Source organism: Sminthopsis crassicaudata, chromosome 2 (assembly GCF_048593235.1).
Source record: "Sminthopsis crassicaudata isolate SCR6 chromosome 2, ASM4859323v1, whole genome shotgun sequence".
Lineage (NCBI taxonomy): Eukaryota > Metazoa > Chordata > Mammalia > Dasyuromorphia > Dasyuridae > Sminthopsis > Sminthopsis crassicaudata.
Window position 1 is genome coordinate 61,144,999 of NC_133618.1, and position 12,300 is coordinate 61,157,298.

Below are 12,300 nucleotides of genomic sequence, written 5' to 3' on the forward strand. Positions count from 1 at the left end.
ATCTGCTTTCTGACAACCTAACATTTATCATTTTCCATTTTTTTCATTTTTGTTAATGTATATACTTTGCATTTTTCTAACTATTAGTAATTTAGAACATTCTTTTCAATAGGCTATTGATAATTTGGATTTCTTCTTCTGAACTGCCTATTCATATCCTTTGACCATTTATCAATTGAGGAAATAGCTTTTATTCTTGTAAATTTGTAACCAATATATCTTAAAAATGAAATCTCTATCAGAGAAACTTGCTATGAAAATTTCCCTCCTGCTTGTTTTCTTTCTAATTTTAGTTACATTAATTTTACTTATGCAAAACATTTTAAATTTGTTGCTGGTTTTTTTTTAGTTGCATGCAGACAAAGCATATCTAAGTCTTCAAGCTCTTCTCTCTTTTTTGATGGGAGATTTTAAAAATATAAATTTCCCTCCAAATACTGCTTTGGTTGCATCACCCAAATTTTGGTATGTTGTCATTTTCTTTAATAAAATTATTTTCCCGAATTATTTTTAATGTTTAGTATTTTGTCTTTGGGATTACTTTCAATTTATCCTTATTTGTACAGAGAGCTATTTGCATATTATCTCCAGTTCCTTGAGGGCACTCTCTTGCCTTTCTTTAAATACCCAATGCTTAGTTCAATGTTTGATAAGCAGGAGGCACTGGATAGAAGTTTCTTGACTTAACTGGAATCGCATAAGATGAGAATGATTGTGTGATTTCAATTTGAAACCATGGAGGGAATACCCTCTATCAGTGAGATCACAGTTTCCATTGATGTAGGATATTGGATATATTGAAGGATGAATATTTCCTGCCCTGAGTATAAAGCTTTGCTCATTGTACACGTTTGCTACATATTTGTTAAATCAGCGTGCTTAACAGGGCAAATATAATTATCCCCACTTCATATAACAGGAAGCTAAGGCTTAGGAAAAACAGTTTTCCTGAAGTCATACAGTCAATTCAATGATTAAGTCAGTATTTTAACCCAGAAATCTAACTTCAACTTTATTATTCTTCTTCCTATACTACCTGATTTCTTCCACTTCCTCTATGTCCTGAGTGAGTTTAGGGGTGTTCATCTTAATATGTCTAGGATGTAAGAACCTTCCTATGTATCCTGTTATATTCTCTCCTAGATTCTAGAGGAGACTCCCTTAGAAGCTACAACTGAATCTTGCATCTTTGAGGGACAGGAGAGAAGGGACAAAGCACAACAAAAGGACAGAGAGAGACCGTTGTAGGACCTCCTGAGAATAGGGCTCAATTAATGGTCAAAGCCTTATTGAATTGTAGACTTTACATTTTAACTATAGATAATGAACACTTACAAATGCCGGCCATAATATGCACACTAACAAGTGGTGTAGACCTAATACATATATTATAATGAATGACAGAACTATGCAGCATTCCAGTAGCAGGATGGCTATGTAGGATTCATGGGCTGGTGCGATGATAAAGCTGATGGCTGCTCCCAGGACAAAAAGCTGTAAGAGAAGAGAGTTTTCATTTAAATTTGTTGTTACCCATAGCCCCAATCTGACATGTGGGATTGAATCAAAATTGTATCCAAACATAGTTAATAGTTTCAGTGCTATTGGGAAATGGATGGAACATGGGACTGAAGGCCTTTGGCTTTAACCTAAGGGCCAAATTCACCAGCTCAGGCCCCTCCCTTCATCTCTCTATGATGTCTTCATTTGTAAAATGGATCACAACACTTGTACTGTTTTCTTCCCAGACTTTAAATTAATTTAATTTAATTTAACACTAATTCAATCATAATAAAATCTTATGGTAAAAACTTGAGAGAGTCTCTTCACCTCTGGGACCTCAGTTTCTTCATTGACAACATGAGGTGGTTGGATATACCAGCAGTTGACCTTTTGGTTGTACTTGAAGGTTTGAAAAGCACTTGATCTATATGACCTCATTTGATCCTCATGGTCCCATTAGACAGATGCCGTTCTTTAGCCCAAAGAGGAAAATGAGATGAAGAAGAAAGGAAGTGACTGCCCAGGATCACAGTTTATACATGTCTGGACTCAGACCTGTATATGCCCATTTCTAAGTCCACAGTTCTTCCTACTGTGCCTTATGGCTTGAGAGGCTCAATAAGGTTCTTTTCTGTTATGATATTTTATAGTCTGTTCTAAGGCTCTTTTTCCAGCTTAAGAGTTTGTGGCTACATGGTTCTTTGGTTATTGTGCATAAATTATATACATAGTGTTTTGTAGTCTATTGGTTTCCTTCAAATATGCTCAGTGAACTCGTTCTTTCTTCAAAGTGGGCATAAAATAAGAATTTAGCATTTTTAATGCTAGCCAAATTTAAAATATACTATTTTCTTTAATCTTTCTTATTTCTCAAGAATTTCATGGACACTTACTCTCATTGGGAATGGATTAAAGAGGGAACAACATATAAATCTAAATGGGTATAAAAATCTTCTAAATTTAGAAAAAAAATGAGGGCAAGGGGATGAGGTGGGGGAGATGGAGAGAGATAAGGGAGGTACTCCTACAAGGGTGGATAGGTTAAGGAAGAGGTCAAAGTAGCCCGTAAAAATAAGGTAGAAGAGTGAGGGTAAGTAGAATGAGAAGGATGGTGAAGAAAAATAAGGAGGAAAAATAGATATAACAAGCAATTATAGCTTAGAATATGAATGGGATGAATTTACCCATAAAACAGAAATGGATAGCAGATTAAAAATGCAAATTCAACACATGTTGCTTTTAGGAAACACAAAATGATAAAATAAAGGGCAGAAATAGAACTTATTATGTTAAAAAAAAGCAGGATAGTAGTAATCATGATTTCAGGCAAAATTAAAGCTAAAATAGATCTAATCAAAAGAGAAAAAAAGAGAAACTGCACTATGGATCAGCAATATTGTTCAATGTTGTTTTAGATCATTTAAAATAACAAGATAAATAAAATACCTGACAGTGTACCTGTCCAAACAGACACAGGAAGTATATGAACATAAACATAAAACATTTTTTATTACAAATAAAGTCAAATCTAAATAACTAGAATAATATTTATTGTTTATGGGTAGGTAAAGACAATAAATAAATATGTCAATACACATGACAATTTTACTTAATTTGTTCAAAATGTTCAATATCCTAATTAAATTACCAGAAAATTATCTTACTATGTTATGAAAAATAATAACAAAGGTCATTTGGAAGAAGAAAAGGTCAGAAATTTCAAAGAAACTAGAGAAAAAAGACATAAAGGAAATATATTCAATATCAGACCTTAAACTATATTATAAGGTGAAAGCATTATTGAAGTATAAAATACTATATATATGTAAAATATTAAATTAAAATTTTCTTGTATAAGTAAAACCATTGTAGCCAAGAATAGAAAGAATGTAGAAAATTGGTGGTTGGGGGGGGATTTTTATGGACAATCTCTTAGATGGGATGTGATTGTATTGAAATATTGCTGTGTTGTAGGAAATGATGGCTTAATTTGGACCCATGAAAGAGGATGCTAATATTCAAAGAAAGAGATGACAAGTGGAAATATACATAATATGATCTTACATAATTTATATGAATATATATGTACATGTTTATAGAAATTTATGAATAACATCCATTTTTAATTGTAGCTTTCTTTAGGATGGTGGAGAGGGAGGGAAAAATAACCATTCCAGTGTCTTTGCCAAGAAAACCCCAAAATAAGAAAGAATAAGACATGGCTGAACAACAACCAGATACTGTGCTAAGAGTTGGGGGTACAAAAAAGGCAAAAGATGGGTGCTCCTCTGATTATCTCATTTGGGGACAAGCCCATTTCCTTCATCTCACAGATGAGGAAAGAGAAGACCAAGGAGTATGAAAGTAGTATGTGAACATATAAAAATTATTATTACCTCTTGTTCTACTGTGAGCTTAAATGATTTTATGCTATATTAACTTCACAATTGACTCATTTTTCCCTTTGAGTTAGTTTAAAGTTAAGAATTAACTTGTTATGATCTCCAAAAGGTATATAGTTCATCCTTGCCTGTCCTTGTACAATTAAGGAGGGTCTTGTCTCCCTAAGACATTCTTCTTGTACTAGGGAGTCTATTAATTCAAGTCTACTAGCAAGATCTGCAAAAAGCTGATGGGTACTATAAAACAATATTCCTTAATTGCCAGAGAAGGGTGGTTTCAGCTCTCCATAAGTATGCTAGCCCACTTTCTTTAAAATAACCAATCATGTTGTTCCTGTTTACCCTGCAACCAATTATTGCCTTTTCCACCTAGCCAGCTCTTTACTCCTTCAGACTATATAATTTTTTTTGGTGACATGTCCAGGGTCACACGCAAGTAAATGTTAAATGTCTGAGATTGAATTTGAACTCAGGTTCTCCTGACTCCAAGGCTGCTACTCTATCCACTGTACTATCTAGCTGCCCCTCTCCCAAACTATATTAAGGCTGGTGAGTCCTACCTCAAGGCCTTTGGTCATTGGGAGATGCTATTGGCCCAATTTATTGGTTACACTATCCTAATTAATAAATTGATCATGCTCAGACAATTCATTCATTTTATCTTAATTTTGTAAAAATATCTTTCCCCCAATTACGTAGCCAAACACAGTGCTAAGTGCTGAGGATACAAAGAGAGACCAGATAGACCCTATCCTCATGGAGTTCACAATCTAATGGGGGAACAACAGAGTCACACACACAAGCTTTATAGAAGATAAATAAGCAATAGTCTACAGAGAGAAGATACAGGAATGAAGAGGAGTTGAGAAAGGCTTTGTGTAGCAGGTTTTACTTGGGACTCAAAGTTGGGGAAGCTAGTGGTGTATATGTGGCAGGAGAGCACTCCAGGAATGGGAGACAGCCAGGGGAAAAGAAATGAGTGTTCTCATCTGAAGAATGTCAAGGAGGCCAGAGTCACTGATTTGAAAAGAATGTGGAGGGGAGTATGGAACTAGAAAGGTAGGAGGGCTAGGTTATGAAGGGATCTGAATGCCAAGTAAAGGATTCTGAATTTGATTTTGGAGGTGATAGGTAGCCCTTGGAGTTTACTGAGTAGGGAGGGAACATCATCAACCTGTGCTTTAGGAAAATCCCCTGAATGGCTAATTGGAGAATAAACTGGCATGGGGAGAGAATTGAGGCCAACAGACCTAATAAGACCCAATAATCCAGGTATAAGTTACTGAGAACCAGTACCAGTGGTGATAGTTTCAGAGGAGAAAAGGGGACATATTGGAGAAATGTTGAAGAGGAAAAATCAACAAGCCTTAGCAACAAATTATAGGGTCCTAAGGGTGCGGAGGGAGTGAGAGATGGGGAGGAGTCTAGGTTTCAAGTCTGAGGGACTGGGAAGATGCTGTTGCTTTCTTCAGTAATAGGCAAAATAGAAGGAAGCATGTGGGGAAAGATATTCATTTTGGACATGTTTAGTTTAAAATGTCTATTGGACATTCAGTTCAAGATATCTAGAAGTGAGTTGGATATGTGAGATTGGAAGGTCAGCAGAAAGACTGGGGCAGGAAGGTAGAGTTGAGAATCATCAGTATAAAGATTACCAAGTAAGATAAATAGAGGGAAAAGAGAATGATCCGAGGAACACTTATGTTAGGGAGCATGTTTTGGAGAAAAATCCAGCAAAACAGGCTGATAAAGAGGAGTTTGATAGGTAGGAAGAGAACTAGGGGACAGTAGTGCTTTGAAAAAGAATGTAATTTCCTAAAAGACAAGAATTGCATTATTTTAAAACTTTATACCTAATACATGGCCTTGCATCTAATAGGTATATCTAATAAATTTTGAAGTAAATGGAAATTGACCAATTTTTGACCAGTTAATTTTAGTTAAGCAACTGGCAAGTAAGGACTGATCAGCTAGTCAAAATAAACCCACCAAATATGGATTCATAAAGTCACAAAGTCAATCAGGAAAAAAAGATCATTTTTCAAGGACTGTTGATTTGGGCTTTGGTCTTAGCCTTTGGACTTGAAATCTGGTATCTAGATTTCAATCTGGGCACTATCACTTACAACCTGTAAAGTGAGGAGACTGGGCTTTGCATCTTTCCTTATCTTCAATCTCTCCCTATTAACCTGGCTCCTTCCCTGCTACCTACAAAACATGCTTTATCTCAACCATTTCCTTAAGCTACATACATACATACATGTACATATACATATATATGTAATTTCCTTCAGTGTTAAATTGCTAGAATTGTCTGCCTATCAACTCTTCACATATCAATTCATAAACAACTCCCACTGTAATAAAACTGCATTTCTAAAGACTGCTGTTGACTTCATAATTGTTAAGTCTGTTAACCTTTCCTAGGTGTTCCTTCATCTTCCTTGATTTCAAGCACTTTTCAACATTGCTAACCATCTGTTTGCTCTTCCTGGATACACTCTTCCATGGTCTTCCAAAACATTTCTCTATCCTGGTTTTCTTCCTGCCTGAATAATTACTCCTCAGTCTTCTTGGCTAGATCAACATGAATCTCTATTGTTCTAGTGTTCCACACTTTTTCCTTGTCCATTTTTCACCTCTTTGTATACTCCTTTCTTTAGTGGACAACGAGTGGTACAACAGACAAGGGAGTTGGACTTGGAATCAGAAAGTTCGGAGTAGTTCAGATTGTTAATAGCTCTCTGACCTTGGCCGGGGCATTCAGGCTCTTTGTGATGTAGTCTTCCCAAATGTAAAATTGGGATAACAATAGCACCTTACCTCCATGTGAGACTCAAATGTGATAACCTATGTGCAGCACTTTGCAAAGGTTAAGAGCTAACCTTAAGCTGTAAATGCTAACTTTTATTCAATCGTGTGTTCCAGTGAGTTCAATGATTAAATCTATACAGATTACTATCAAATATACTTCCCTAGCATCAGTCTTTCTCCAGAGATTCAGTCCTGCATTTCCAACTGCTATCTACATGTCTCCTAGGTGTCTTAAACTCAACATGACCAGAACTGAATTTATCAATTTCTCTTACAAGCTAGTCTTCTTATTTTCCTAAATTCTCTATTTCTGTTGATGGTAACCAAAAAGTCTTCCCATCCCACATATAGAGTATTGTATTTGTTCAAAACTCCCTTCATCCAAACAGTGATGAAGGCCTGCAGATTCTCTCTCCAGAATGTCATATCCATTCCTTCTCTATACTATATTCAACCAACTGAAATGTCCTTGCCCTTGAACTCATTGACATAGACCTCCATGGCTAGAAAAGACCTTTGAGACCAAATCCTTCATTTTTTAGATGCCCAAAATGAGGCAGGGTTTGAATTCAAACCCAGAGTTCTTTTTACAGCATCATGTGGTTTCCCCATCCTGTGAATACCTAATGTGGTCTTTTTTCTACTTCTTCCTTCAATAGAGATAGATGTAGAGGGAAAAATAAAAGATTCTATATCTATGCTAACTTTTATTGTCTCATTTGCCCCCAGAGCTCAATTATCATCTCTTTGTGGATTACTCTCAAACTTCCAGATCCAGCTTTAATTTCCCCAGAGATCAGGCCCGGATTTCCACCTTCCTGCTGGACAGCTCCACCTGGATAACCTATTAGCATCTCAAAGACTCAGCCCTCAGCTTACTAAGCTATGGAATCGGAAGCCAGTCCTTTCCTTCTCAGGGTTTTGATTTCCCCATTTACAAAATGGGGCGATCGGATCATATGGTCTATGACGTCCCCCCTACTTCTTACTCTCAAAATTGATCGACAATTTCCTTTTCCAGGTCTTCTAGCATCTAGTGCTGTCTGACCCGCTCCCTGTCTTTCCCTATCGTCCTCTATCTTTCCCCGCCTCAGCGCCCCCCCCCCCCAAACCTAGCCCAGCCAGGGCGCCCCAGGGCGGAGCGGGGCGGGGCAGATGGAGCGGAAGGACTCCTAAAGGCGGGCGCTCACCATCCTGGTGATCTTCAACATGCCGGGTCCCGAAACTAGGTAATGGACTGCCGCTATGGCCATCTTGGGGTGCACTTTCAGTCGTCCCTGGGCCCGCAGTCTTATCCTGAGTCCCTTGGACCATTTGAGTTTGTCCATGGTGGCGGTGGGAGTGGAGTCGGGCCCAGCTTGGGGCCACCAGTCCGGGAGCCGTAATGAGTGAGAGGCACTGGGTCCCCCCAGCAGCAGCACTCTTCCCCGCGCCCCACTAACGGCTGCATCCTGGCACTGGCCGCGTCACCCCTGCCTCGCTCACTCCACTCGGTGCTTTCGGACTGCTTCTTCCCACTGCCCCTAATTCAACCCCTAGATCTACGCTTCCATAAAACCCAGAACTGGACCAGTGATTTGATCACTGTGTATTTATGTATATACTTATATGTATACAACATTACGGATGTGTTTAGAGTCAAAGGAACTGAGATATGAATAGCCCAAGGCTATAGGGTATAAGTTATATATATCTATGTATGTCAGAGGTGAGACTAGAACTCCGACTACCTCCTATTTTGCTTTTTTGGTTTTTTTAAATGCTCTTTTAAAATTAATTTATTTGTTTTTTCTTTCATTCTATATTTTTAAGGGTCTTTCCACATCTGGAGATTTATATATTACTGTGAGACCTGAGTTTTAAGAGCTGGAAGAGATCTTAGAAGCTATGAAATCCAGTTCTGGAATTTACAGAACAGGAAACTGAGGCCCAAGTAATTAAATGATTGTTCAAAGTCATAACAGTGTCTAAATCAGGAACGGAACTCTGATCTTTGATTTCATTGGTATAGGAAATTCTCACATGCAGAAACTTCAAAGGCAGGTTGACAGCTCTGTAAGAGTCTTTGAGATTTATAGAGATACCAAGAACACTGAGAGATTTTTACCTGACCAAGTTCATAAGCCAGTATTATATTTCAATTGGCCAGTCAACAAACATTTATTAAGCACCTTTTATCTGCCAAGTAGTCCAGTTAGGTGGTGCAGTGGATAGAGAAACTGGCTTAGAGTGAGAAAAAAATCTAAGTTCAAATCTGACTTCAGAGACTTACTATAGCTGTGTGACCCCAAGCAAATCACTTAATTCCTCATTACATTTGTTTTTCCTCTGTAAAATGGGGACACCTGGAGAAAGGGATGCCAGATTATTCCAATATTCTTGCCAAAAAAAATCTCATGGACAAATGTCCATGGGGTCACATAATGTTGGACACAAATGAACAATAAATACACCCGGCATTGTACTAAGCTTTAGGAACATACAGTCCTCCCCCCTCCAAATAGAAGTAAAATAAACAAGTCTATTTTCAAGGAGCTCACATTCTAATAGAGGAGATGCTATGTAAAGAGCATATATAGAGCATCTCAGGATAATATGTAGGGAAAAGGCCTTAGGAAGCTGAACAGGAAAGGCTTTTGGCATGAATGGGATTTGAGCTGAGTCTTTTAAAATTTTTTCAATAGTATTTTATTTTCCAAATATATGTAAAATAGTTTTCAACATTCATTTTTGTAAGACTTTATATTCCAATATTTAGAAGAATTGCACATGTATAAGCTATATGGGATTTCTTGCTGTCTAGGTGAGGGGGGAAGGAAGAGAGGAGAAAATTTTGGAACACAAAGTTTTGTAAGGGTGAATGTTGAAAACTATATTTGCATGTATTTTGAAAATAGTCTTTTTAAAAGACTACATTCTAAATTTTCTTCCTTTCCTCTCTTACCTCCCCCTTTTCCAGGACAAGAAGTAATCTGATATAGGTTAAATATTTGCAATTCTTTTAATCAAATTTCCATATTTATCATGTTGTGCAAGAAAAATCAAACCCAAAGGGAAGAAAACTATGAGAAAAAAAAGTGAAAATATGTTTTGATCCATGTTCAGTGTCCATAGTTCTCTCTTTACATGAAGATGGCATTTTCTATCCCAAGTCTATTGGAATTGCCTTGAATCATCACATTGTTGAGAAGAGTCAAGTCCATTGTAGTTGATCATCACAAAATCTTGTTACTGTATACAAGGTTCTCTTGGCTCTATTGAGCTGAGTCTTGAAGAAAGTCAGGGAAACTTAACAGGTGGAGTTGAGAGGGCTGAACAGTCAAATGCAAAGGCAGAACAATGAAAGATGAAGTGTCATGTTTGAGAAATTCTAAGTAGTGCAATGTGGCTTGAACCTAGAGTTCATAGAAAGAAAGTTGTAAGAAGGCTGGAAGGATTGGAAGTTGCCAGGTTAGGAAGGCCTTTAAATGTCAAATAAAATTTATATTTGATCCTGTTGGTAAGTCATTGGGGTGGCCAAATCTTACTTTTCTTCCTATTTTTAAATATCTCTCTTGGTCTTGTATATGGCTTATCTTGGAGACACATAGATGTCACCTTGGTATAGGCCCTCATCACCTTTTACCTGGAATATTGCAATAATCTCTTTTAAAAAAAAATATTTTTCTCCCAATTACATGTCAGGGCAATTTTTAGCATCTTTTTTTTTCTGAAGCAATTGGGGTTAAGTGACTTGCCCAGAGTCACACAGCTAGGAAGTATTAAGCTAGGCTGGATTTGAACTCAAGTCCTCCTGACTTCAGGGCTGGTGCTCTATCTACTCCCCCTTCTAGCTGCCCCTTTGCATTCAATTTTACAAAATTTTAAAATTCTAAATTTTTCTTCTTTCCTCACTCCCCTTCCCTCTGCTCTTCTGAGAATAGTAAGCAGTTTGATAGATTATACATGTGCAATCATGTAAAAATATTTCCATATTATTCACAGGTATAAAAGAAGAAACAGCTGAAAAGGGAAAAAATCCTTTGAAAGTAATATGCTTTAATCTGCATTCAGAAGCCATCAGTTTTTTATCTGGATATGGATAGCATTTTTCTTCATGAGTTTTTTGTACTTATCTTGCATCACTGTGTTGCTGATTTAAGAACCAAGTCATTCATAGGTGGTCTTCATACAATGTTGCTGATACTGTGTATAGTGTTTTCCTAGTTCAGCTTATTTCACTTTGCATCACTTTGTACAGGTTTTTCTGAAATCTGTTCATTTCTTATTGCACAATAGTGTTCCATTACATTCATATTACAGCATGTTCACTCCCCAACTGATGGACATCCCCTCAATTTCCAATATTTTGCCACTACAAAAAGGATTGCTAAAAATATTTTTGTACATATAGATCCTTTTCCCATTTTTATGATCTCTTTGGGATACAGACCTAGTAGTGGTATTGCTGGAGCAAAAAATACGCAGTTTGGTTGCTCTTAGGCAGAGTTCTAAATTACTCCCCATAATGGTTGGATCAGTCCACAACTCCATAAGTGTATTTCTCACATCCTTTCCAACACTTATTTTCTTTCTTTTTATCATATTAGCCAATCTAGTAGTACCTGAGTTTTAATTTGCATTTCTTTAATCAGAAGTGATTTAGAGCATATCTTTAAAAGCCTATAGATAAACTTTGATTTCTTCTATCTGAAAATTGCCTGTTCACATCCTTTGACCATTAATCTATTGGGAGATGACTTATATTCCTTATAAATGTGACTCATTTCTCTATATTTGAGAAATGAAGTCTTTATCAGTCATTTGCTGTAAAGATTGTTTCCTACCTTTCTGCTTTTATCTCAGCTACATTGGTTTTTGTACAAAAGCTTCTTAATATAATCAAAATTATCTAGTTTACATTTCTTAATGCTGTCTTTTTATTTGGTCATGAATTCTTTCCTTCCTTATAGATCTAATAGGTAGATTATTTCTTGTTATTCAAATTTGCTTCTGGTGTCATCCTTTATATCTAAATCATGCATCCATTTTGACCTTATCTTGGTATATGGTGTGAGAGGTTATGCATGTATTGTTTTCCAGTTTTCTCTACAGTTTTTGTCAAATAGTGAATTCTTATCTCAAAGAACTGGAGTCTTTCTGAGTTTATCAAACATGAGGTTACTAAGGTAATTTACTACTGTATCTTGCATGCCTAATCTATTCCAGGACTTTTAAAATTTCTCCCACTTATGACCCCTTTTTGTCCAAGAAATTTTTATGTAACCTCATCTTGAATCTAAGCCAAGGTGTTTCTGGCAGTGTTCATGCATATGCAGTACAAAGTGTGCATTTTGTATATTCAGAACCAAGGCGGCAGTGAAGTCACATAACCCAGCCAAGCACTACCAGAAACACCTTGGATTCATTGAATATTTGATTTTGAATTAATTTTTGACTTTTTGAATGATTTAATAGACTGGTTAATAATATCTTGCTTTTTATAGCATGTTATAGTTTTCTAATTCTTTTCACATTTCATTCATTACACATACATATACATATACACAACCTTGTATCAATAAACTAGGCAGGCTGAACC

General features: G+C 36.7%; 1 protein-coding gene across 2 annotated transcripts in view; it reads right to left on the reverse strand.

Annotated features, from left to right (window-relative positions):
* LOC141554548 (chemokine-like factor) overlaps positions 1-8,161 on the reverse strand; it is a 28,358-nt gene extending 20,197 nt beyond the window's left edge. The window contains exons 1-2 of one of the 2 annotated variants that reach the window (XR_012485890.1): positions 7,910-8,152; positions 1,336-1,494 (exon numbers count right to left, since the gene is read on the reverse strand). Coding sequence is in view for 1 of the 2 variants with exons in the window: in XM_074286545.1 (XP_074142646.1) it covers positions 1,336-1,494; positions 7,910-8,047 (297 nt within the window). In the remaining variant the exon portion in view is untranslated. Of the gene's footprint in view, positions 1-1,335; positions 1,495-7,909 lie in introns of both variants that reach the window. The other variant, XM_074286545.1, reaches the window with a different exon arrangement.
* Between the last annotated feature and the right edge of the window lie 4,139 nt (positions 8,162-12,300).